Source organism: Onychostruthus taczanowskii, unplaced genomic scaffold, assembly GCF_017590055.1.
Source record: "Onychostruthus taczanowskii isolate IOZ18803 unplaced genomic scaffold, ASM1759005v1 scaffold58, whole genome shotgun sequence".
In the NCBI taxonomy this organism is placed as follows: domain Eukaryota; kingdom Metazoa; phylum Chordata; class Aves; order Passeriformes; family Passeridae; genus Onychostruthus; species Onychostruthus taczanowskii.
Genome location: NW_024503457.1, coordinates 3,589,689 through 3,617,020, shown reverse-complemented (window position 1 = coordinate 3,617,020; position 27,332 = coordinate 3,589,689). Strand labels below are relative to the sequence as shown.

The following is a 27,332-nucleotide window of genomic DNA, read 5'->3' as shown; positions in this document are numbered from 1 at the left end:
AGACAACCAGAACCAGAGCTTTGTGCCTCCTGTACGCTGGGCTGAAGCAGGAAGGTGCCCCAGAAGAGAGGAGTGAATCAGGGCACAAAGTTTGCAGGTCTCGGTGAGCACATTGCAAAGTTGTTACCCACCAGCTCCGTCACAAGCACACTTGGACAGAGTGCACTCCCCCAGATTCATCAATTTCCATCTTATTATGAAAGTTGGGGGGGTGTTATTGTTTGAAAGCAAACCAGTGGGAGATCGCAAGTCAGAAATACAATTTAATAGGAAAATTAGAACAAATGCAATAATACACAAACACTGACAGAGTCAGAATACAACCTGGCACCCAGTTAGTCCGGGTGTTGGTAGCAGTCCAATTAACGGCTGGCTGCAGTCCTCTTGAAGTGATAGGTCTGGTTCTGTTGAAGCAGGGATCCTGTAGAAGGGTTTGTTCTTCCTCTGAAGGTCCAGTGGTGGTTATGGAACTCTGGTCCTCAGGGAATTCAATGGATAAGGCTGACTGTGACTGTTACAAGCGTCAGAGTATATGGGGGTAGGAATGCTTGGTTCCTCCCCCTGGGTGGAGCATCTCACAATGGGATGATGTAATTTTATCAGTCATGCAGTGACACTCAATGGCCCATTAACAAAAGATATACCCTGGAGTTATCAAGGATGAGTAATGAGCGAGACAAGAAACACTACCAAATGTGGTTTTAACAGCTCACGAAGATGTTGACAGAATACATAATTTCGGGTACGTCTCATATTGTAACCTAAAACACAGGGTTATGGGGTTTATGTGCTGTTTCCTTTTGTTCAAACCACTCCAAGGGGACTGCTCTTGAAAGGCCAATGTGGTCAGATCACAGTGTACAAATTAAACTAGAATAAAGTAAAATCCTTATAAAGCAAAACCCCTGTTTAAAGAGCTGCTGTGATATGAGCAGGCCATTTTGTGGAAAATGTGATTCTTTAGCATCACATATTGATTAATTAATTGTGTCTCAGCTTTTGCCACCCGAGATCTCCTGCTCCCTTAATCTTCTGAACACATCTGAAGGTAGAATCTAAACAACTCCAGTATGGACAAACTCCCTGCTGAGCCAGATGGCTGCAATATGAGGATTAAGTGACTCCCATCCTTCCTGCTTTCATCATGACTAGTGACTGCTCAGAACATGTTTAGGAGCCTCTGCTTGGAGCACTCGTGACAACACATAGGAACCAAAATGGCCATTAATCAATAAAAGAAGCCAAAGACCCCACTCAGCAGCCTTTTTGCTTGGGGAAATTCCCTCATTCAACCAATTCCAAAGACCTTCACAGTCCACAGAGGGATGCTTTAAAGCCAGGAATAATATGAATGGAAGCAATTGTAACTTTAAGGAATCAGATCTCAAAACCAGCTTAGCAGATATGCAGGAAAAGAAAGTTTCCATTTCCAATCCTGCACCTTGGCAGCTAACAAGGAGGATCAAGGGACACAGCACACCACTACAAATTCATGATTGTTGTTACCCAGCGCAAGAACCGGGACAGTTTGGTATAGACACCATATTTGCCTTTCCTTGCACATCCTTCGCCCCAGCTAACTATTCCAGTAACAAAATAAGTATCCTTATATCTGGTCACATGGGGGCCACCACTGTCTCCTTGGCAAGCATCCTTTTGCTCTGTGTCATAACCAGCACAGAACATGTTCTCAGTAATGGCTAAGTTAGTGGATTGTTTGCAAGTGTTCCTATTAACATAGGGGACCTCGAGCACCTTTAGTTTTTTCGATGTTCGCCCACCTTCAAGTCTTCTTGATCACTCATTCCATTGCTATGGTCAGCAGGTGAAAGAACAGACCTTTTTTTCCTTACCACAGCAACTTTTCCACAAGGGTATTTTACTGTAAACAGAAGAGTGCTAAAATTGATGATGGAGAGAAACACCAGGCTAAGACAAAACTTCTTGGAAATTACAATGAAACAGGGTGAAGTAATATGGGTCATGAGAGCTATTTGTTATTTTTTTAAATGATATAAAGACAACATCATGAGCACATGTTTGACAACGTCTGACTTTTCTTTTTATAAAAGTGCTACAATGTACGAGTAAGTAGCACTAATTATAATTACTTAATGTTTTCAGTTTCTATAAAAAGGTTTTGAAAACAAAAGTTTTGCAGACTGCTAATTTATGTGGTGGGTAAGCATTTAAGAAAATGACTTATTAATGCAATTACTTTTCTCTTGGCAACAGTGGAATTTACTGTGGTAATTTGCTGAGACACACCTTGCAAAGGGCTCAAAATCACCTAGATTTTGTTCCACTCCACCACAGCAGCTCACAAATGGAAGGCTTTGGAAATATAAATCAGTCAGCCTCACTCTTGAGTCTATGCCATGTAGGATACTGGTGGTTCAAAAGACATTCCTCAACTGCAAACAAAGACTGTAACTGTAAAGCTTAACTGCGAAACAAGCCTCACCACCACTGCTATTGCTTTATCACATGGCTTGGTACCTGTTGCAACACAGTGTCTGCCATCCTCTGCCAGAAGGTACCCATCTGCACAGGAACACAACACATCCTTCCGCCCATCTCTGCGGACGCTGCAGAACTGCTCACAGTCCCCGTTGTTTATCCTGCAGAACTTTGGTATGACTACAGAAGAGAGGGGGGCAGAAAAACTGTACATAAACACTGACTTCACAGAAGATCTGGAATTCTCTGAAACAGAAAACACTCCTTAAACAGGAACTGTATCCCCACCTGCCAAGCACCTGAAGCACCCTGCAGGAATAACTAATGTCAGTGCTGAACATCAGCTTGTGCCTTACAAAGCAGCCACATCCAGCACAACAAACGTTACTTGCCAAGTCTGAGTGGGCCCAGTGGCCATGGCATGGTGAGCTCAAAAAGCAGAGACAAATTGTCAGGGGAGCAATGAACAAAACACTAATAGAGAACGTAATTGTGTAAATCCTCACACAATTCCTCCCTCCTGCCCTAAAAACTCCAACTCCTCATCACTCCCCTTGATCCTCTGACTGAACCTCCTGGAGTTTCACACTCCTGCTCCTACTTCTGGGCTAATGATACCCCCTCCCTTGGCAAGGTCACAGGGGCAGCTCTATGCCACAGAAGTGAGCCCCAGGAAGGATTTCCATGCAAAACATCCTTCCTTACAAGTTCGCCGCCACGGTTCTCTAAAGCAGAAACTTACCAAATTCACAGTTCCTGCCTTGATAACCATCCAAGCACGTGCAAGTGTAGGAACCAATTCCATCTTTACAGTGGCCACCATAGTGACAAGGATTTGAACTGCACTGGTTCCCATCTACAAAAAGAAGCCAAAACCCAAATTATTGTAAGTGTGCAAGCATTTTCAGATAACTCAGAAGGGCTCTTAGTTTTCTTAAGCCATCTTCCATCCTTCCTTTCAAAACATAGGTCCTGTGAGTTGCCACATTCCAGATGGAACAAACAGTATAAATGTAATCTTTCCAAACCTGCAATGATTCATCTACATATCCTCAGTTCTGCAATCTCTTTTTGTTGCCCCCACTGTTGCCCCCACGTGCACACAAGCTTTTTTTGTGGGAAGGTAAAGAAGTTAGCTTGGCTGGTTAAAGCATGGTGCTAATATGGACAGGGCTGCAGATTTGATCCCTGTATGGGCCATTCATTTATGAATGGTCAATGACTCCATAATCTTTGTGGGTCCTTCCAACCCAGAATATTCTTTGGTATTATTATTGTTGTCAAAATATACATACAGCTAAGTCTGTAAGAGTTGACAGGACGTTGCAATTACTGCCAAAAATACTGAACTTCTTGCCCCTTGCATTTCCCCATCGTTTTTGCTCTGTTTCACACAAAATGCGAGATATCCAGAAAAGTGACACTTGATAATTTGCTGCTTTAGATAACATGATCTTACCCCCTATTTTTCCATTTGTTCTGCTCTTCTTTGGAGCAGCTGAAACAGCAAGGTCCACAGCAGAAACAACCTGCAAGAAGCTACTCATCCTAAGGATCCAGCATGCTCCCTGTGTGGTATTTCTGGACCATAACCTCATCTGCCGCAGCTTTGCCTGTCATGGGAAACAGCTGCTGGGCTTTGTGTACCCACACATCAAGATCCATTTTCTAACTGTATGGGGCCAAAACCAAGACCTCTCCAAATGCTCCAGCCATGGAGGCTCTGGAAATTGATGTCCATGCTTAACAGAGGGAAGACAAGACCAACATTAACCAAAAAAAGACAGACTGAAGGCCTACATCATAACTTCTGGTTTCTGCCTCCTCTGCAGTGCCACAGCACTCTGTTCTGTAATGGTCTTAGCTAAGCAGTATCCTATTGTTAGAAAACATACTTATTTATCTCCTACCCTACACTGTAGTTGCATCTGTGATAATGAGTTTTATATCAATATTGCACAAATTGCAGAATCCCCTACTAAAATGGGAAGCAAGAACAAATTGTTCTAGTAACTTGGCTGAACATAGCTGTGGTTTTCAATACTTCTGAACACTCATAAAGCATTTGTGGACTGTGGTTTAAAATGTATGAAAACTAACACTTCTGCTAAGAGCATTGGCACTGATATTCTTCTGCTTGTATTCTCATAAGAAAATGGCTTGAAATATCCCAACCCTCTTTACTGTAACACTGACACAGACTTTGCTTGAAATCTTAGTCTGTAGGTTGCAGAGTTCATCCTGTGCTTGAGGATTGCGAAAGTCTGTGTCTTCTTCATGGCAACTGTTTTCATTTTTCTGCAGATTCCAAAAGACAAAGCTGAGCTGTCTTTGGTCAATATTTTTGAGGCACTCCTCCTAGTGTGCAAACTGGACATATACTTTCTGGAGAACATGTTATCAAACACTAATACATTAAAAAATTGTCTTTGCACAGTGCTTACAAAAACTAGAACCCTAATAAATAAAACTCACATATTTAGATAAAAAAACAGAAAACTGTTAGGTAGTATCTACTGGCATATTGGATCCATTGGCATATTTCCCTTGAATGACAAACAGTTCTGTAAAAAACACAACCAAAAAAATGCTCTTTAAGACAGAAATCAACAACACTTTGGCATGGAAGGAAAGAAACTGGCAAATGACTATGCAATGTAATTAAACTTTGTTAGAAATCAACAACACTTTGGCATGGAAGGAAAGAAACTGGCATGCAATGTAATTAAACTTTGTGTTGGTTATGGCATTTAAGAGACACTCTCATCTGTGACTCTTTGCATATTGAATTCTCGTATCTGGAGCTGCCCCTCTGAAGGAAAACTATTTGGCAGTCCCACACACAGTTTCTGCTCCTCACTGTCCCTTGTGTGCAAAGGACCACTGTTATTTTTTGAGAGGACAAAGGTCAGTCCAGCAACTGGAGACAGCTGAACCTTGCCTTCAAATGAAGCAATTGGGCTCAATCAATGGCAGGCAGTAAATCAGATTGCTTTTTCAGAGGAAACACAACATGAGGGTGTCCCAGAGTGAAAAGAGAGGAAGCAAGGGAGCAGGAAGAGGTTACTCAAGAGGTGCACCCTTTCAAACCTTGCAATAAAGAAGCTTAATCTTCTGAATAAACACAGGGTGTTTCTTACCTACATAGATGTTCCAGAATTCCTCCTACAAGTAAGTGTGGGAAATGAAGAAGAAAAAGAAATAAAGTTAGAGAAGAATTACTAAATTCCTCAGAAAAATATTAGACTTTTCATACACAGGATACTTGCAGCTAACAATTGTTAAAGGAAATATTTACATTATAGATACATACAATGCCTAGCAGCCCACTATTACCATTTAATAACTTAAAATCATATGATCCATATGGTGTCCAGCTCTACAGAAACAAGTTTTGTGAATTTTTCAGAAATATCTGACCCTCCTTACAGTTTTTCCAGCGTGACCATTCAGCATAAGCCTCTTGGTTTCTTGCATAATTATCTTTCCACCAGTTTTGACTGAATTTACTTATATTCCCATAATGCCAAATTCTCAGTCTTGATCCCCACCCCATACTCCCATCAATCAGGACCTCACAAATCCTGACATTTAAAAATATTTTGTCTGATTTGTGTTCTCCTGTCCATTTGCACTGAGGACTCCAGGATGCTGGCTGCGCAAGACAGTCCTTTCCAGTGACATCTGGTCACCAGGCAGAACAGGCTGTGCCGGTTCTGCTATAGGTAAATCAACATTTATCATCTGAAGCACACTGGTGATGCACCCAGGACTCCCCACCCAGGACACCTCAGGGCCACTCCAAGAACATTCTGGCCATCAAATAATGCTAAAGGGAAGTGAATCTGGCCTTAGGTCCCGTTCCAGGGTAGTTCTAAACAGCCATATAACTACAGTCTATGTTTGCAATACCGCCTTTTCTACTTACAGTCCACACAGCTGCCCCATCTCTTCAACTTTCCCTTCAGCTTGGGAACAAATCACACTTCTGTCTAAAGTTAAGCAAGCCATTGGGGTAGGGCAGGTGACACAAGAGTCAAACAAACTTCATTCCAGTCAAGATTAAGGCATTTATGAACTGTTCACAGTATACATTCTCTCAATTCAGATAAAGAGAGCTACAAAATTGCAAGCAAAGCTGCTTGAGATAAGTTCAGTAAAATTCCCTCATGAGGTTCCAGGTCAGCATTTGCCTTCTCAGCCTTCCTGTGGACTGCCTTGACCACAGTCATGCCACTTAGGGATGTAACCCAGATAGGGTGAATGTATTTTCAACACTGATATCAGCAGAGCCATTGAACATCAAATAACTTTCAATGGCAATTAAACACATCAGAACAGGTAAAAGAATGGAGGATTTAATCTGGGTTGGCCATGCAGGAGCTCAATTAAGACTGTTATGAGATGACTATTGCCTTAGCAATTCCACCTCCAGTCAACCACTATTTGTTCTCTGTGTTAAGTGATTGGGAACAACTTGTGAGTTTTGATGCTCAGCTTACAATTACTATCTGATGAATAGTAGTTTTTAAACATGAAATATATAGACCTATGTTTCATATTAGTTCATCCTTACAGTTTTCTCCTGGTCTTCAAAAGCTTCTCTTGCTTCTTCTTTTGAGCAGCGCTCCTCATTGCATTCTCTTTCAATATTCCCTTTCTTCAATTCCTCTAAGAAAGAGTAAGCACGTTTTGTTCTTTCCAAGAACTTGTCGGCATTTTCTTTCTTGATGAATACTAGATAGCAGAGAAAAATTATACAGGTGGGTAACATTTGGTGATGGAAAGGAGTCACGACAAATGAGTGAAGTAGAAACAAAGCCAAAACAGACCACACTACCTGTACACATTACCTGTGAGGTTAGTCCTCACACAGGCTGATACATCCCAAGATCTCTCAGAGGAGTCTCTCTGAGAATCAGTAGCCTCAGAACAAAATGTAGGACCCCAAAATTCTCTCCTACTCTTTTTAATCTTGAAAAGGTTGCCAGTGAGGGCTTGTATTCTGCTGTTCCTGCTCAAGACTCAGTCTTGAATGGAATGACTTCCCCTGAATGCTGGGGAGATTACAGAATCACTAGGTTGGAAGAGAGCTCCAAGACTGAGTCAAACCCATGTCCTAACACCTCCACTAAACCACGGCACTGAGTGTCACATCCAGTCTTTTTTTAAACACATCCAGGGATGGTGACTCCACCACATACCTGGGCAGACCATTCCAGTACTTTATCACTCTTTCCATAAAAAGCTTTTTCCTAATATCCAACCTGTATTTCCCTTGATGCAGCTTAAGGTTGTGTCCTCTCATTCTGTCAGCTGCTGCCTGGAGAAAGAGACCAGCCCCCAGCTGAGCACAGCCACCTTTCAGGAAGCTGTAGAGAGTGATAAGGTCACCCCTGAGTCTCCTTTTCTCCAGGATAAACACCCCCAGCTCCCTCAGTCGTTCCTCACAGGGTTTGTGTTAGAAGCCCCTCACCAGCCTCGTCGCCTCCTCTGGATGCACTCGAGGGTCTCCATGTCCTTCCCAAACTGAGGGGCCAGAACTGGACACAGCACTCAAAGTGTGGCCTCAGCAGTGCTGAGTACAGGGAAGAATGACCTCCCGGGATAAAAGAAGTTGCTAATTACCCTGTAAAGAGTATATGTTCTAGGAAAGCGTGAAGAGTTTGGAAGTTGGCATTTAATCAAGTTCTAGCACCTGGAATTTATACTGAGGAAATACTTTCCAATATTTCTTATATTTCCAATATTTTTTAGGCTGGAGTGTGGAAGAATGTGCTACAGATGTGACTTCAAGGACAATGACTTGTGCTCACTGGGAGGACTGCACATTCCTTTTGGAGCATTCTTCTTAATTTCATGATAAATAAACTCGCTAAAAGTAATTATATACCCTAATATCCTCCAAGTGAGTACAGAGGAGACTTATTCTGCTTTCACTGAAATTGCTGGATCATCCTCAGGGAGGCAAGTTCTGTTTGTGTTATTTATATTAAGCAAATCCTCACATAATTTGAGGCCCCACTTACTTTGAAAAGGCTCCTCTCAAGGCAGGCTTACAGAAAGTACTTTTAACTTGCAGCTCAGCGACTGTTAGTTCATTCACCCACTATCTTATTTGCCCTCAAATCCCTTTCTTCAGCGACAGGAAACTGACAGGACACAGCCGGTGAGGTTATCACCTCTATATTCCTTTGCTTTCACGCCACTCAATTAAGCGGATGTTTTTGCAAACTTGAATAGCCTCTTTCTGAGGCTGCTCATGCTTCTTCCCAAGCTCTCTATCATACTTTCTTCTTTAGAGACATCAAGGAGCAACAGGCATTGGTCAACCGAAGCAGGATATTCCAGAAACATGCCAAAGACCTTGTTTTAAACCCCAAGCAGTCTGACCCACTGGAGGAAGAGTTAACAGCTTTTGAAAAGTTATTTGCTGATGCTGCCTTGGACTTGGGCGCTGACTGGCGGCACAAGAGGCAGCGGGACCTGCTCCCCCGCTGTGCCCCAGCTCCTCCACGGCCAAGCGCACCCAGCCACGACTTGGCCACGCTTCCCTCAGACACGAGAGCACCTGCCCAGGCTGCGAGGGCAGCTGTCCTCCCGCTGCGAACGGCGGGCAACCCCACTTTCCTACACGGTCGCCGCGATGCCCGCAGCAGCTCCCTGCCCCCGAAGCTCAGCTCCCCGCTTTACGGCGGTGTGCGGGGTCGGCACAGGTGCCGATAAGCCCTCAGCCGTGCGGAAACCGAACGTGCCGGGGAAGGCGAGCCGTGGGGTGCCCGCTCCCCGCCCTTCCCCGCCGCGGCTCCTGGCGCTGTCCCGGTGCGCGCCCCGGCCCGCAGCATGGACCGCCACCGCCTGCGGCGCTCACCCGGCAGGCCCCCGCCTGCCCCCAGCACTGCTGGGAAGGGAGATTCCCCCGTCCCGAAAACATGGAAAAGGAGCCGCCTTACCGCCTCCCTGAGCGCGGAGCCCGGCGGGCAGCGCGGCGCAGAGCAGCAGCAGCAGCGGCAGCAGGCGCCCGGCCATGGCAGCGCCGCCCATGCCGCTCCCGGGGCCGCGCCGGCGGCACGGCACGGCACGGCACGGCACGGCACGGACGGGACGGGAGGGACGGATGGGACGGATGGGACGGGAGCCGAAGTCTTCACCCCCTCGGGCGGGGTGAGACTGAAGCCGCGTAGCTTCAGCCTGCCCAGAAATAGCGGAAGCGCCGGGACAGGGCGACAGCCGCTGCGGGTTTTCTCATCGGGGGGATGAGGCTGCTCTTCTTTTTGTTCTTTATTTTTTCAAAGCCCAAGGCAGCGTGGGGGTTGTTTTGTTTTTAATTGCACCTTTTGTTTTGGAGGAAGGGAAGTGAGTCGTCCCTCAATAAGCTGGCGTGGCCCCGGCCCTGGGCACAGCCGGGCTCCCAGCCCGCAGCAGCCGCTGTCCTGGCTGCTCCCAGCCCCGTGTCCCATCCACATCCAGCACTGTGACCTGCTGGCTCCGCACCAGTGACCTCGGCCGGCGCTGCCTGACACTGGCCTCAATCTCCCCTTCCTTGGGGGGGTTCACTGCGCTGCGAGGCCACGTCCTCGGTGCTTCCAGAGCCAGCCATCAGGTCTCCTTCATCTTCGTGGCTTTCCTAAGCAGGCTGTTATATTAAAAAAAAAAAAAAAAATCTAAAAGCCAGACTTGTTTTGAAAAAGTAATTTTGTGTGGCAGTTATTAGTATTGATTTCTTTTGGTGTTTTACCCTTTTTTCTGCGAGGTGATTTGCTCACAAATATCAGTATTTTCACTGGAATGTTATAGAGGAGAAATCATCTTGTGGATCATGGTAAACAGAAACTATTCTACCTTGAGGGGTCCTCAGGGATGGTTTTACAGTGCTGAGCACCTCATCTAAATGAAAATGAGGCTTTATTTGCTGGTCACTGCTTACTTGCTCCTTGAGACTGGACTGTCTTTGGGAGCACGGAGAACCTCTAGTGCATGTATGCATATATACTGTAATATCTCTTGTTTTTCAGGTCTCTGAAATTTGCTGCTTTTCCCAGTTCAGTTCAGTGCCTACATGAACAGTAAAACTTCCTTCTCTGTCGGTAAAACAGGTTACAGGATGTTCAGTATTGCATGGTATGTACCATGCAATGACAATATTTTCCCCCAATAATAGAGTATGATCAATTGTGTCCTACTTGCTGATAAGCTTTTGTGATTGCATTGATACTCTGCATTATTTGAACAATCTAGAGCGTAAATTCTGCATGAGATAGTTAAACTGTTTTCCAATCTCCTAGTTCAGTTTTGTCTTCCTCACCTTGTCAGTGTTTTCATGCTAAGGTTGGAAAGTACATTTTTGAACTGTATATGTTTTCAGAGAGCTTCAGGTTCTATCATTTATGTCTTAAGACTTTAGTGAGTGGTCTTTGGTCAGTGTTTTGCAGAGGGGTAGACAATTATCCTGTTCTGGTTTTAGATCTAGATTTAGGATAGAGAGTACAATTGAGATTATACAGGACAACTGATAAACATTCCCTTTCATTTGCACTCTTTCTATTGACACGCATAATGCCAAGGCAAAGATAAGATTAAATCAATGGTATTCTTTACCACTTATAAATATAGGGTTAAATATTGCACTTACTAGCCTTACAGCAATAATGCTTGGTGTAAGAATATTTAAATCAAGTTTTCATAGCAGACCTGTAAATATGGAATCAACCTTTTCCCAGATTTCTTGTCCTGAAGAGTGTCTGCAGTTCCTCCCCTTCAAATCTCCCTGTTGCCACTGCAACTGTGGGGGAAAGCTGCTTTAACATAATCTAAAAGATACACCTTTTCTACTTTTGTTTCTGCTATTTCATCATTATATTACAGGATCCATAGCATAGGAAGTTATGAAAGCCAGAAGCATAAATGTGTTCAAAGGAGATTGCACCCAATTAGGGACAACACATTCATTCATGACTGTTCAGTCTAATGCAACCTCTGGCTCAGGAAGTCTGTGCTTCACTGATACCAGAAGTTGAGAGAGTAGCTGGGGGAAGGCTTATGATCTGCACGATGTATTGCTGACAGTCTTTCTCTCAGCATGTAGCTCTGATCTTCAGCAGAAATGGATGCAGAACAGGAGGGACATTGTGTCTGATTTGTTACAGTCATCCTCTGCCTGCTTGACAAGATACACAAGTTTACAAACAACACTGAGAGGGAAGTTATTTTATGTATTCAAGCAGGCCTTAGGCTCACTTCAAATCCTTAATAGTGTTGTGTCTACAGCCTGTATCAAATATCTAAGATAATGAAGGAATACTTCCGTGGGAAAATGGTATAGAGGGATTGGGGGGCAATAACATGGCCTGGAAATGCTGTGGCTCAACATCATTAGTCCATGTGCTTCCTCAACCAGTCGATGTATTTGGATACCCTTGTGTAAACCCCATAGCTGCCTTCAACAGCACAGCCCTTTCCCCAGCTGACAATCCCAGTCAGAAACCAAGTGTTCTTGTACCGTGTAGCATGAGGACCGCCACTGTCTCCCTTGCAGGAGTCCTTAACCCCAGACAGGTCTCCTGCACAGAACATATTCTCTGTGATATTTAAGTCGGTCTCCTTTTCACATTCTTGTGTCTTTACACGTGGCAAATCAACTCTCATCAGAACAGAAGAGGTGGCACCTCCATCTATTAGGCGTCCCCATCCACTTACTGTGGAGAACTTGATGGTGGACAGTTCATACACAGCAAACCTTTTCTCAGGCAAACATATTGGCACCACATAGTCCGTGAGATTCACGGGTGTTTCCAGTTTCAAGAGGGCAATATCATTATTGACGTGTCCATTCCTGTATTCTTCGTGAATGATCATCCTGGCGACTCCACTTTCTTGCTCAGTTTTCTCATCAACATTTATTTTGTGTTCACCTGGAAAAGTTATTAATTGCAGGTCATATCAGATAGCTCCTTGAGTCCTTGGAAGTTTGAGGATGTGGGATGTTTCTAGTCTGACACCTCTAAGGACAATTACCTTATACTGCCAAAGCCTTCTACTCTGATTTTATCAGGTTAAGAAGCTGCCACCACCTTGATAAGATGAGGAGGGGAAGATACATACCCAGTCTCACCCGAAGCTGTTTAGGGTGAGTATGCTCCAAACAGTGTGCTGCAGTGACCACCCACCCTGGGGAAAGCAGGGTGCCACCACACTTTTCTCTCTGATCCTGTATTATCAGGGCCTGCCAACATAAAGCAAATTTATGTCTTTCATCAAATGTGCTTGACATAACTCTCAGTAGATATGGGTTTCATATTGCTTCTTTCTGTCCCTTTATGCAACTGTGTTTGACAATACCATGCTGACTGCATGGAGAACTTAGCAAGGGAAGTCTTCCTGTGGAATTTTCTTCATCTTGTAGTATGGACCCTGCATATTATGGCCCAAAGCGTATCCCTGGAAGCTGCAACTAAAATTCTTGCTGGCAGTGAAGTTGAGGACTAAGGGGTCAGGAGATAGAGACAGCTGTGCTCTCTACTACTATGAAACAGGTACTCCAGAACAAAGCTAAGGTGCCTACATGAAACAGGTGGATCTGCTGGCTATGGATGAAGAAGGAGTTTGGTTATTAAAACATGGCACTTTTAATGAATTTTTAACATCATAGATTTAAAACAATTAATTTAGTGTAGTGATTTCATAAGGAAATTTAAGAAATAAAAGCAATGAAAGATTTTGGAAAACTCACTTGCCATGGACATTCACCTGGAGGACAGATGAAACCACCTACTATTCTCCCGTGTACAGTTGAATTTTTTTTTGCCAACACTGGTATTTTTCCACACGGGTATTTCACTGAGAAAAAAGAAAGCAAAAAACACAAACCCCAAAACAACAAAAGGCAACAAGGATTTTAATGTACTGAATTCACAGCAAAATGTGTAATGTCTTCAGTGAAGCTATGTCAGCTGAAAAATTGATTTCTAGTCTAGGAGCATGGATTCTCAAAAATAATGTAAAACAGCTCAGCAGGTAAGTAGTCTTTTTTTGTTTGGAAACAGCCAGAAATGCTCTTGCAATTAGAGTTGAGGCCCTTACAGCATCACTGACACAGAGTCACCTACCATAGGTCTTTGCAGATGATAAACCTGCTTAAGATACACATCAGCACAATGAGGTAGGCTGCAGGCTGGAGTGCAGAAGTGACCCTGACAAGCTCTGCAGTCTACACATCCCTGCTGACAGTATCCATGGCAGGATGAGACAGAGGCTTAATCATCTTGCCATCCTTTGTTTGGGAAGAGCCAAAGATGTCCCAAGGGCAGACAGTGTCTTCTGGTGTGCCTCTCCCAGACTACCTTGTTTGCTTGTGTCCAGATCCTGCTGGATTCTTCCAGACTGCGCATCTCTGTTCTGCCTGAGCCAGCATGTGAAGACTGGCAATAGAGAGAATCAAATCCTGACTGAACTTGCAGTTAAGCTGTAGAGCAGAGGAAATCTTGATGTTTTCAGTACATCCTTCACCCAGCTGAGTTTTCCTGTAAAGGAGAAGGTCTACCCTTGGGGGTGCCTGTGTGCCACGTGTCTGTGCTGTAACTGAGCACCCCATCCCTTCTGTCTGGCAGTCACTTCACTCTGTGATAGCACTGTGAGGAGGAGTGCTCTTTTTCTATCTCTTTGGAGCCAGGGTCCTATAGTCTCTGCTGAGCTGCATGCAACATCTCCGTGGAGCTGTCAGTACCTCATCTGACATGAAGACAGCATCAGGGTTTTACAGGTACATGCAAGGTATGGAGAAACAGGACTAGCTTTTTGCTGGCAGCTGGTGAAAGATTAAACAGTCATAGCACATAACACCCATAGTCTCTAATGCTGTGTGCAGGGCAACACAAATTTGGGCCATTGTGGGAGATGACAGAGGGACAGTGAGGGGACTGTCAGCCTGGCAGTTACACAGTTTTTTCTACTTGCAACACATGGTCAATTTTACAGCTATTTTCTCCCCAAGAAGCAAGCAGCAACAAATATATCTTCCTTGCAGGGAAAGATGCACTGAAAAACCTGTGAGAAATTTTGAATTGTTTGTTCTTAGCTTTTAACAAAAGCAGCTTTCCATCACATGGTATTGCAGAATCTGTTAATAAGGGATAAGCACGTTAGTAGATATTTTTTTTCTAATGAAATTGCTGCTATTGAGAGCTAGGTTGTCTTTACCAGCTCTCTGCTGAGTAAATGAGTGTTCCACTGAGGTGTGTGCAGGGGAGCACCACTCCTCAGAATTACTTTGCAGGCTCCCTGTGGCTCTGTCCATTATGTTGTTATGTTCATATCCCCAGGGGTCTCCTTTTCCCTCTATTAAAGTAATTCAAGTAGGCATCTGCAAAAGAGTCAGGTGCCAGCTTATGCATTGGCAAAAAGATTAACTTGCACTGCCCTAGTTGCAGTTGAAATTTACCTTGCTAGGTGAAAGAAATATCTAGCCATAGTGTCTGTAGGAATACCAAAAGTATATTATTCCTAACAATTAGGAAAAGAAGAGGAAGGGAATGGAAAAGGAAAAGGAAAGGAAAGGAAGGAAGAAAAGAAAGGAAAGAGATTAACCGGAAAGGAAAGGAAAGGAAAGGAAAGGAAAGGAAAGGAAAGGAAAGAGATTAACCATTTTTCTAGGTCTCTTCCTCTCTTGACTCTTTTGCTGAAATAAATATAGTGGTAAAATCTAGTCACAGTTTCAGATTGGAGAGACAACAGTAAAACAAATGTGCCACCAAAGTATTTTCCTACTGTGGGTGTAAGCTAAAAAGAACTTGTGGGGCTCAGAGCCCCTTCATTCACCAGATACCCCTCAGCCTGACCCCAAATCCCTGACCACCTGCTGCCCTGCTTTATTTAGATCACCTGGTGAGGAGTGAGGAGCTTGTCTCCACTGCTCAGTTCCTTTCTACTCCACTAATGGTGAGTGTGCTCCCGAAGGAAGAGACGGGTTCAGCTCCCTCTCAGCTCTGATTAGGTGGGATGGTCAAACTTGAATTTCCCACATTCCAGAGGACTGAACCTCTGGGACCAGGAAGAAGTCCAAAAGGATCTCTGCTTGGTGGCCATGCTGACCACTGCTTTTCTGGGGTGGGTAACTTGCACCAGAAGCCAAATGTATGATTTGGGACGCTGCCCATGGAGAAGAGGTGAGGAGCTGGTATCTGAGCATTATGCATTGCATGTCCTGACATGTACACATTGAAAACTTTTCTACTTAGCATCAGGTTGGTAGTGTCTTACCTTGAGGGATGCAGGACACGCCATCACTGGCTAAAGTGTAATCATCATCACAGAAGCACAGTCGTATTTTGGACTGCTTGTCAGTACAGTACTGTTCACAGCCACCATTGTCAAAAATGCACTTCAGTTTGTCAGCCACAGCTAAAGTCAGAGAAAGGACATTTAGGATTCAAGACTTGGATTTTTCTACTTAACATTGATAACTTGCAATTGGAATGTTGTCAGGAAAGCAAGGCAGGAAAAATGATTTCTGTGACTTATGCAGAGCAACTTCATCAAAATTGCTTTTCATCAAAAGCTAAGTAGGCCTAGATCTCCAGGGATTAGGGGAGGATAGGCTCTGGTTAAGAAATATATACATCAAATTAAATCAATCAGCATTTATACAGTACCTGATCTGTCTCAAGAATGGAGATATTGTAATTGTGTGGTAACCATTGTAAAATATGACTGAAAATTTTCAATTCTGTGACATTTTGCCACTTAGCAGGAGGATGCTCTGCGATGACTGTTGAGACTGCCTGCCTAGACTCCATGAGTGCCTAGCCCTTGTCCAGACTCTGCGTGTGCTGAGGATGTCACACTCAATGTTCAGTGTCCTCTGTTTCAGTGAAATCAATGGAAAGGTGTGTATTAACTTCATAAACCACTGGATCCTTGCCTTTGGGCTTTGTACTGTGCATATGCAGTGTAGTTCTCACTTACATACAGCATGGAGCGTCTAAGTTAACATAACTTCAGCACTGGAAATTCCTCCTTTTCTCTCAGATGGTGTGCAAATGCAATTTTTCTTTTTTTTTTTTTTTTTTTTTTTTCACAAAGTCATTATAGGGCAATAAGTATCTTGCTACCTTGCAGTAGCTGACTGCTGTCTGGTTCGATCCATCCCTCAACACCAAAAGCACTATGAACAGAAGCTGTCACAGCTGGAATGGTGCAGAATCACAGAATCCTAAAATATCCTGAGTTGGAAGGGACCAAGGAGGATCATCAAGACCAAATCCTGAATTACAATGACTGTTATTGTTTATCTCAATGCCTTGCATTTGAATTAATAACAGGATTTTTATTTTGTTAAGTTATGCCACAGCTGACCTTTTTCACAGCTTTTGCCCTCGTATTCGACGGGACAGCGGCAAACATAATCCTGGAACTGGTCATCACAAATCCCGCCGTTCTGACAGGGGTTGGAGGCACACTGGTTGGGGTCTGTAAAACACTCAGTGTCAGTCCAGCTCACGCAAAGAGCTGCAGCAGTGGGAGTGTTCCACAGCTGTTAGAACATCCTGAATGATCGTACCAGAATAGATGAGCCAGAACTCTTCCTGGAAGAAAAAGATGTGAGATTTAATTAAAGAAGAATCAAGTCTTACAGCCCTTGTTGCACAGCATGGGTTACAGACAGCCAGAGTGATGCCACTTCTGCCTTTATAGTTTGTGACAGTTAATATCCATAAAATATTCTATTTTCTAGATTATACATTATTTTCATATACTGATAGAGAAGGACCTTGTTTAATGCACATAGATGGATCAAACATAAATAAGCTCTGTATAGCTGAGGTGGGATTGACTGAAAAAAATGTTGCACAATGCAATAATTTAAAGCATTGTCAGGGTAGGCATTACTGGGGGTTTGCCTTAGAGAGCATCCATTTTCCCACCATCTTCTAGGTGGTTACTGCTTGGGATTGCCCATGCAGTGTGCCCTCCTGCAACTCACTGCTGCTGTGTACCCCTGTAAATAGAAAAGAAAAATGCAAACAGCAGGACACAAAGTGCTTTTTTAACTCTGGTGGTTAAAGCACACCCCTGAGTAGGGAGAGTCCTAATGACAATGAGTGCTCACCCCGCCCTGTGTTACTTACTGTCCTTTCAATGTCACCATAAATCTCTCTTGCTTCCTCATAGGAACATCTTTCTTCTATGCATTCTCGCTCTAGTGACCCCAGTTTTATCTCTTCAAAGAAGCTGTTGGCTCGTCTTCGTCTTTGCAAAACTTTGCTTGCCTCCTCCTGCTTTAGAAAGACTGAAAAACAACGGCACATTCTGTTTGTCATACAAACAGAATGTGCCAGACAGAGAGGGTAGGGGGACGGCTTCCCCTGATGGCTTTTCTGCTTCCCAAGCTTTTTCTGAGAAACTTTAGAAAAGAAATGGGCAGATGTGGAAGAGTCTCCTTTCTCTGGCCTGCCTCAAGGTAAAGTGACAACACAGGAATTTTAGAGATCGCGGAGCCCAGGAGAAGATGGCCTGTTACAACAGTGGGGGGGAAGGTGTGTGTTGTATGCATGTCAGTGACTCCTGAGCTGCTGTTGCATGTCAGATGCATCTTAGCACATGCAGCAGTTTCTTACAGCTGTAGCAGCTGGAGAGCCTGTGTCACTTTATCTAGCACTGGTGTACTTGGCACTGGAAAGTTCATGTCACTTTATCTAGCACTGGTGTACATGGCAAAAGCTGATTTTTCTGTACTTGATAAGTCAGTCACAGTGACACGTGGACCACAGTCATGCCTTCACCCACAGTCACATGTTATTTGATACCACTCCACTTGTTGGACCTGAAGAAGGGATTTATCCCACCATTAGTAGACCACAATTTTTGAACCACTGCTTTAATATCTTTGATTTTCTTCTGTGGAAATGGTTATGTTAAGGTACATAGGAAGGCTGGACAATGCTGACTGCATTTCCTAGTGGAGCCTGTGAATGGCTCCTAGCTCCTGCCATCACCACAGACTACAGCCAGGAAGGGGCCTTTTATGTCTCTACCATGCTTTGGAAGGATGTTGGGTACACAGGTTTGATAGCAGGCATCAGCAGGGCTCATTTCCTAGAGCTGCATCAGCTTGCATCTGGGAGAAATGTGCAATGGAAACACTAATGTCATGGTCCCCATGCTGACCTGCTCCTCAGCCTCAGGATATTAGCACATCACACAACTGTGCTCTCCCAGTATAATTCAGGATAAGGAACAAGAAGTCCAAGTGCTGGTGTGTAATTTTGCTCCATGTACTACACAGAAAAAATCTTGACATTTCAATTTTTTTTTCTCCTTTACATCTGTAGGGGAGCTTCTGGAGCTTCATGACAGGTTACATTTCAGCACTTTAACTGTTTCACCTCTGCTTGTGGGTAGATTTGGGGATTGAGGCTGATGCACGTCTTCTGCCTTTCCCCAGGACATTCTCTCCAAAAGAGTGGGAGTTGTCTTCTACCTGCTGAAAGGGCCCTGAGGGATGCTGAAAGACAGACTCATATGTGTCATCACCAAAATACACACCCAATCATAGATGCTGAGAGGGTTTATTCCATTTTGAAGTGATGTGAGGTTTTTCCATAAACATTTGTGTCTAATTCAGGATAGTTGCTGAATTACATGCAGAATAGTGGTAATTTCCCCCTGTATTTCAAAAGTTACCTAGAAGAATAAATTGTTGTGCCCTGAATTTATCCCTGAATGCTTCAGAAGCATTTGGTCATTATAGGAATGTCAGCTGGGTCTTTCTGCCTTGATATCAGTCAGGATGTATGCATTTGATATGGCTTTCTTTAAAGGCTTTTAATTAACCTTGTGCTGCAGATATGTGGCACATGTATCAGTGCTTGAACACAGACTCTGACAGAGGAGCATGCCTGAGCACATGGCTGGGGATGTGCACATGACTTGGGCCATCCATCCACTCATTATCCACTTTTTTGTATTGGATCACTTCTGACTTTGCTACCTATTTTTCCACCTTTCCTCACTGCAACAAACAAGATCTAGTCAATGGCTAATGGGGAATCTGACAGCACTGCATCTGCTTTATTAATATGGGAGCTAGTTTTTGGACATACACTGAGCAACTGAAGAGCTACCTCTTCTCTGCTTTCTACTGAAACAGGGTGGATCCTACCCGCTTTATTTACTCATGACAGGCTATTGATGCTTTGCTTTGAAAAATGTCCCAGTTCTGCATGAAATAACAGTGAATCCCAGTTCCTTTCTTCATGTAGACAGCTGGTGGTTTGTCTGCTGTCTGTGCACCAAGATAACAAATTAATTTAGCAGTATAGAGGTGCTTTTCCTTAGTTGGCAGAACAAGTGCATGGAGCCATCTCTGAGAGTAAATTAGAGCTTTAGAAAAACACAGGCACAGCAGGAGACACAACAAACACGCAACAGTGCTCAAAACTTGCAGTGGAAATCACCTCAGTAACAGGAAAGAGGGCCATAGCCAGTAAACATCATTACAGCTATATCCTACAACATACCTGCATCCAGAGAAAGAGGGATCAGGAGCAGAAAGCAGAGAAACAAAGCCACATACTGCCTGGAAATCATGATGAACCCTGCGAGCCAGTGTTCTGGTAGTGTATTGACATTTCAGCAAGGACTGTTTGGCCAAAGGGCTCAGCTTCAAATGCTTGGAGCCAGAGGAGGGGCCAGCAAGTCATGGAAACAGCAAAAGAACCACGACAGCCTGGTGAGCTGAGCAGGGCACATGCAAATCCTGCAATGTGCCCTTTTCACAGGAACAGGGAGCTTGGTTTTGAAGTGTGCTCTCCTGACCCATGCAAAAACTATGCTGGTTACACAGGCTGCTAGCCCAGGCCTGCATTTTCCATTTAACACACCTTTTCCATGAGAAACATGAATACTGGGATCCTGAACCCATAGGACAGGCATTAACTTGGCCACATAGCACCACATGCAGAGAGCAGTGAGGTGATATTTTCTTGCATCAGCAGTTAAGGTAGTGCCTTTCAGTGCTTTGGAGTATGATTGTACTACTGGCATCTATTCTCATTTTTCTATCACCAGTTGAAACTGTGCACTTCTGCCTGAATTTGCTTGGAGACACTAATTAACCAGCAAGAGACACTCTACACTGGTTCTCTCCTTCTTTGCTGCCAGACCCATGTGGCCTGCACAGGTTGTACCAGCTGGAAGTGGCACTGAGCTGATCCATGTTGTACTTCACTGGGAGCTACCAGGGCTTGAGGGGCCACTCTGCAGACAGTGCTTTATCTGGAACATAAGCAGTTCCCTGATTTAATGGAAATCAATTCATGGCATCAGACTGGAAAGCTGACAACATTCTTGGGGAAATATTTACTTAAAATAGCAGCAAGGTAAAGAGCATGTTTGTCTATGAGAAGTGAAGCATTAGCTGTAGGCTGGAGTGTTTTCCAGGCTGTTCTCCCCTTCCTGCTTGGAAAGGAAGGATAGTCAGCCCTGCATCTGAATGCTACAGCAAAGGAAATCAACAGCTGGATTTTTACTCTGTGCCAACGCTCAGCATAACTTCTTGCAGAAGTTGTGATTGCTTAGGAAAGTCAGGCTCCTGGCTGTTGTTTCCATGCAGTCCTGTTGTTTAGGGGCAGTACACACAGCTGGATATTCTGCTTTGAAATCACTTTCCCAAGAGGCGGTATCCAGGCACTTCTCTGGATCACAGCCTGGCTAATTCCCAGCAGCCCAGTTCCTGGGATGGCTGGGAACAGATGGCATGTCCTGTCCCAGGCAGAGGAAGGAAGGCAGTTACGGGAATGCAAAAGAAACTACAGCAGCCCTCTGCTGCTTTTTGGGAACCCTCTCCATACCTCTCAGTCTGCCAACACAGCCCTTACTCCTTGTTCACTTGCCTTTGGCAGGGAGTTGAAAATAGCAAATGCATTTTCAGATTAGCAAGACCAAAACTAAGCTTGAAAATTTCTTTTAATCTCATCTTCTTGGGAATGATCTAGCTCCACCTATCTGTGTGAGTCATGCAGATCAGAGAATGAAGCTCTGCCTTCTCTGCCTGAGGCCTGGCTGAGTCTGCACCTATGCTCCTCACTCCCTTTATTTCCTTACCTAGGGTGGGCATCTCCCTGCCAGGGATGGTGGGGTGGCTGCCACTCCACAGCGGCATCGCAGCACCTCTGCAACCTCCACTTCTCTGTAATGTGCAGATTCTGCACATCCTTATGAGACTGAGGCATTATTCTCCCTTTGCCTTCCTTCCTCTGCTGGCATCCCTTAAACCTGCTTTTAGTTCTTGGGAATACAGCCAAACAGTTACTTTTAGAGCCGTGGAAGAAGCCCAAGTGCTGGGAACAAGGGTCATTTTGTATGGGGACCATCCTTCTTCCAAGAAAATTATTGCAATTGGGCTCCATTGGGATGAACCTGAGAAGGGTCACTGAGGATTCAGCACTTCAGGACTACATTCCACTCTTTCTTTAAGAACTTTGTAATGACAGATCTCATCACACAGGTGTTTCCTACTAACTTCAGCTGGGCCTGTTCATTGCTTAAGGAGCTGTGTTTTTAAAGGGGAGTTCCCCCTTCCTTGCAGTCTTAGACCCTAAATGTCCTGTTTCAGCTAGCATAGAGGTAATTTTCTTCTCAGTAGCCTCTATGGTGCTGTGGGATTCATTGTGAGGCTAAGGATAACAAACTGATATTTCAGCTGTTGCTGAGCAGTGTTTCTCCTATCAGGATCTTTTCAGTGTCTCATCCTCCGCCAGTGTGGAGCTGCACAAAAAGCAGTGAGAGAGCAGGGCCAGGACAGGTAAACCCAAACTGGCCAAAGGGATATTCCATACAACAGAATGTCATGCTTATGTACTTATATGTAGTATGTAAACTCTGGGGGAGTCGGCTGGGAGTGGATGATCACTGCTTGGAAGTAGGATGGGCATTGGCCAGTGAATGGTGAGCAATTGTATTGTACATCACTTGTTTCTCTTGGTTGTCTTTTTTTTTTTTTTTCTCTCTCTGTCTCTGCTTTTTATACTACTAATATTATTACATTATATTATTAATAGCTATTTTGCTTCAATTATTATGCTGCTCTTATTTCAACCCATTTTTCCTGATTCTCCTCATCTCATGGGGAGGTTGGCATTGAGCAGCTGCCCAGTGGTTGGTGTCTGGGATTAAACCATTACAGTCTCCTTGGTGCTCAACGTAGGGCCTGGAAGGTTGAGATGATGACTGATCTGGAAGGTTGAGATGATGACTGATCTGACCAGAGAGTATTAAAACAAGTTTGTTATAAGCCTTCGTTGCATTGTTTTAATAGTCACTGGTTACAATGCTGATTTATTTGCCGCTGGAGTGGTTGTGCTTGTTCTCAGGGCTGTGTTAAGCAATACCTTACTTGCAGCATTTGTTTCTGTTTTGGTGTCTGTCGCCTTCGGGGCCTGGGTTCTGTTGTACTTCCTCGTATCGGCTTTTGATCTGATAAGAAGCGCTGGCTGCGGAACCAGCCCGGTGTGTTCTCAGCATCGCCGTCCCCTTCGCGTTTCCGGAGCCATCTGCCGGGAACTGTTAACAATTACACCAATCCCCATGACAGGCGCTGCTACTCGAGGGAGGAAACGGATTCAAACTCCGGCAGCAGGCTCTGAAGCTACTCCAGTTCTGTTAACGAGCACTGGGGCCACGCACACTCCAGCTGATTTCACTTGCAGGGATGTCCAGCACACCTGAAGTCGACTGCCCCGGGGTGGAAGCACAGCCCCACCATCTGCCATGGACGGATCCAGAGGCAGCAGAACAGCTCTGGAACACCTGCAGTACTTTGATGATACCATTGTGTGGGGCAATATAGCAGAAGTGCTTGAGAAAGGGAAGAAAATAGTCTAACTCATTCTGAACGACAGTTTTGCCATAAAACAAAGGAAAGGTTAAGGGACCTGCACAGGAGATGCAGCTCTAGGGAATACAGCAGTGAGAAGGGTGATGCCACATCCCAATGGATGTGATCATAAAACAATAGCAATGTCTCCACCAACTAATAAAAAAAGAAATAGAAGCTTTCTTAGGTGCTGCAGGTTTCTGGAGAATGCGCATTCCAAACTGCAGTCTGGTTGTCATCTCTCTCAAGAGTCCAGGAAGAATGATTTCAACTGGGGCCCTGAGCAACAAGCCTCTGGACAAGTCAAGCAAGAGATATTAATGCTGAACAGAACAAGATGTAAAGAATGTGCTTTACATATTAATGCTGAACAGAACAAGATGTAAAGAATGTGCTTTACACCACAGACAGGGGAAACAGTCCTACCTGGAGCCTCTGGCAGAAAGTACCAGGGGAGACTCAAGACTGATCCTTATGGAGTCACACCGACTGCAGAGGATGGAAAGCCCATGATAGTGTAACTGATGAAGAGCTACTGGCAGCTTATGAAGGTGTTGAAGCCGCTTTGGAAGTGATTGGTGCAGAAGCACAGCTCCTCCTGGCACCCTGCTTACACCCTGGTGCTGCATTGGATATTCAAAGGAAGGGTCCCCTCTTCACATCATGCAACTGATGGTGGCACAGTTGTGATGGAATCAGAACTGGTTTCAGCATGCAACAGTCCAACACCACGTGCCATCTTTCCTGCCCTGAAAAATTATTATGAAAGATGAGGACTGGGGTCATGGATTGAATGAATTCAGTGGACTTTTGTAAGCATGGCCTATAGACGTAGAGAATGGTATCTGTGCGGATATCCAGCAGAAGATGGAAAAGGTGATGGGATGTTTGGAAGTGTGGGACCTGGCATGACACAAGGTTGGATACTGTTCTGGTTTCAGCTGGGACAGAGATAATTTTCTTCTTTAGTGCTATGCTGGGATTTTGGATTCAGTACGAGAATAATGCTAACACATCAATGTTTTGGCGGTTGCTCAGTAGTGCTTACCCTAAGTGAGGGACTTTGAGTTTCATGCTCTGCCCGTGAGGTGCTGCAGCAGAAGCCATGAGGGAGTACGGCCAGGAGCAATGACCCAAACTGGCCAAAGGGATATTCCTTTCCCCAGTATATAAACTGGAAGGGGATGATTGCTGCTCAGGTGTGGGCTGGGCACTGGTCATCAGGGGCTCAGCAATTGCATAGTCATTACTTGTCCTTTCTTGTTGTTATGCATTTTTTTCTATCTCTCTCCTAGCAGTAGTAGTAGTAGTAACGTTAGTTTATTATCATTAGTACTATTGTATTTTACTTTGTTCCAATTATTAAAGTGTTCTTATCTCAACCCACAGGTTTTATACTTTTCTGTTCCTGACTCCTCCTCAGCCCACGGTGGGGGAGGGAGTGAGCAGCTGCATGGTCATTGTCCTGTTTGGGGCTGAGCCATGTCACCAGCCAGAGGAGCAAACAGTTTGCTTTTCTTCCCCATAAGATCCCTATGTGTTACTTTGTTTTCCTTGTGCAGTCGTGCTCTAGTTAATGAATTTCCCCTGCAGTTCTGCTCTATAAATCTCCTTGCCACTGCTGCCTTCAACTTTGGCTTATGTTTTCTGAGCAATTCCAACAAAAATGAACTGCTGTTCAATTAAAAATTAATATATATGAATGCAAACATGTACCTCTGTGGCTCATGGGTGCTACTAGAATCAGTCTGGGAACAGCTCTTTAAAAAATATGATTTAGGATATTTTTTGATGTGCCAACGTTTATTTATTTTAAAAAGTAAGAAAGTAAAAAAATTAAACATGAAAAATGTTTACACGACAAAAAAAATCTAAAGCAGGAACATGAGCCTGAAGATATGATGATGTCTCAGAACATGTCCTTCTTTATATTTGCTTTGTTTTCTGCTGGCATTTTTAAAAGAAGTACTCTCACAATTTTGTTGGTTTTAGTTTCATGTTTTGGATTGAAGAGAAGATATGTATGGAAGCTATTGGGAACTGGGCAGTTTCATCTGATCCAACAAGTCACTGGTCATTTCAACATGAGTTTTCTCATCAAGAAACAATTTTAAAAAAATCAATATTAATTCCATTTTGAAGAGGCTGTCAGAGATCATTTGAGTAAGCTGCCAAAACTTTCTAGGTAAGAAAGCTTTAGGATTAATCTGGTTTTTGAATTTACAGTAGCAACTTGCCATCAGTCATTTATCAGACTGACTAAAAGCAAAGATTTTGAGCAAGTTACTAATTTCTGTTATACTAATCTATAAATATATGAATATTATGCTGCTGAACTTTAAAGCAAACTATTTGAGGTTTAGACCTCAAAATAGAACTACATTCTTGGAGAGAACTACCTGCCTGTCTAACAGAGTTCTGTACCCCAATTATTCTCACAAAGAGGAAAGAGAAGATGGGAAGACTCTTTTTTGTGACAAGCTCTGAATACAAGCTTAACATTGTATTTTTTAATTTTGATGTGGGTTATTTCTTTCTGTTCTTTCACTGCCTGAGAAGGATATCTGAAAATACAGAGAGAATAAAGGAAGAAGAATATAATAAAGACAGTGTGCTCCAGAGTTTGTCTGTTTAATGCCACATATTTCTGTTGGTAATGAGAGATACTAATTCTGCTAAAAACCTTTTCTTGACTGAGACCATCACAGCTACAACAACACCACTAGCAAATCCATAATCTTTTAAATGTAGCATTCCTCACTGTCCTGCTAATGGATGGGGGATAAATAAAAATTCACCTGCTTTCAAATTAATGCCCAGAGAAGGCACTTCAGTAGTTAAATGTCTGATTTTAGTAATACAATCTCTAAACACAAGTTTACACAAAGTCTTAGTGAATGACAGAATTTACTCTGTCTCTTCTATTCCTGCATCCTTAATTAAGGGATTTGATTACTTTTACCTGAATACTCCTGAATTGGGTTGCTTCATCATACCAGGCAGCTCTGGTTCTTGCCACACAGATCTAGGGAGGCTGCTAATTCTGGGGCCTTGTGTGGACACTCCTACCTTCACAGAGGAGTTCATAGTAACATCTACCATATCCCTGAGATGGGGAATGGGAGTTCCTGTCATTTTGAGTTAGGTGATGTAAATGAGTTATGGTACAACTTCCTCAGTTTTGCTCAGTGACAACATCTGTGCAGGACGGAGAAAATGTTTTGTATTCCAACTGCTTCTGTATCTATGAAACAGTTTGTGCCCCAGCTTTGAGACAGTGATCTAAGAAACCAATCATTATTATGGATGTTTATATGGAAAACCCTTTAGTTTTACTCTTTACTAAGGTACATTTAGGCTGGAATTCATTCATTCTTTTGCTCTAACAAGTATAATGTGGATCTCCTCAAAAAACTGGACCTCCTCTTGCTGAGAAAAGTAGGATACCTGTTACAGAGGGAGCTGTTATGATGACAAGATCAAGACTAAACAAAAAGCAATCAAGTCTCAGTAAAACACCATAACTGGATCGTGTAATGCACATGACCAACAGCCCAGCCCAAATCACTCCAGCCAGTGTGAAATTCACCTGGCATGGTGCGGTGGTGCTTAAAGTCATCAACCCCTGAATGTGCAAGCATGTTCCTCTTCAGCTGCAGCAAGGGTGAACATGGTGTCTTGTTTCTCACCCAGCTATGGCCAGATGCAGACCTCCAACCTGTTCTGCTAATACCAGAGGACACATGGATACATAGCTTTCCTTGGGAAAACCCAAGAGTGATGTGCTTTCTTTCAGAAAAGGGTGTGTGGGAAAAAGGGAATCAGTCCAATTACCTGGCACTGACTTTCATTTTTTATCCTCAGCCTGCAGACAGGCTTTAATTCCCTAGTGCCAGGCACACGAGTCTAAGTGAGACACGACCACAAAGGTGAAATGGTGTATTTCTGGGATGGTGCCAGAATGAGCAGGCTGAGGATTTGAATACACAGACCTGGTTTTCTG

At 43.8% G+C, this 27,332-nt stretch overlaps 2 protein-coding genes across 2 annotated transcripts; both read right to left on the bottom strand.

The window, feature by feature from the left end:
• Positions 1-855: 855 nt before the first annotated feature.
• Positions 856-9,776, bottom strand: LOC121343154 (coagulation factor X-like). Its single transcript, XM_041418089.1, is given in 7 exon segments — positions 856-1,785; positions 1,788-1,882; positions 2,500-2,640; positions 3,203-3,316; positions 5,601-5,625; positions 7,037-7,197; positions 9,414-9,776. Coding segments are annotated over 7 exon segments (930 nt in total). The 5' UTR covers positions 9,505-9,776; the 3' UTR covers positions 856-1,482.
• A 1,765-nt stretch (positions 9,777-11,541) lies between these two features.
• Positions 11,542-20,043, bottom strand: LOC121343148 (coagulation factor VII-like). Its single transcript, XM_041418073.1, has 8 exons — positions 19,974-20,043; positions 17,583-17,743; positions 17,015-17,039; positions 16,810-16,923; positions 15,715-15,855; positions 13,190-13,296; positions 12,562-12,682; positions 11,542-12,371 (listed from the first exon to the last, which is right to left on the bottom strand). The coding sequence occupies exons 1-8, from the start codon at positions 20,041-20,043 to the stop codon at positions 11,833-11,835; spliced, it is 1,278 nt and encodes a 425-aa protein (XP_041274007.1). The 3' UTR covers positions 11,542-11,832.
• Between the last annotated feature and the right edge of the window lie 7,289 nt (positions 20,044-27,332).

Bases quoted from the DNA above. Each gene is read 5' to 3' on its own strand.
- LOC121343148 (XM_041418073.1), bottom strand. From the start codon at position 20,043: ATGATTTCCAGGCAGTATGTGGCTTTGTTTCTCTGCTTTCTGCTCCTG. The intron at 13,297-15,714 runs GTAAGACACTAC...CTTTTTTCTCAG, and splicing joins CGTGTCCTGCATCCCTCAAG to TGAAATACCCGTGTGGAAAA. The intron at 12,372-12,561 runs GTATGTATCTTC...TAACTTTTCCAG, and splicing joins ACAGCTTCGGGTGAGACTGG to GTGAACACAAAATAAATGTT.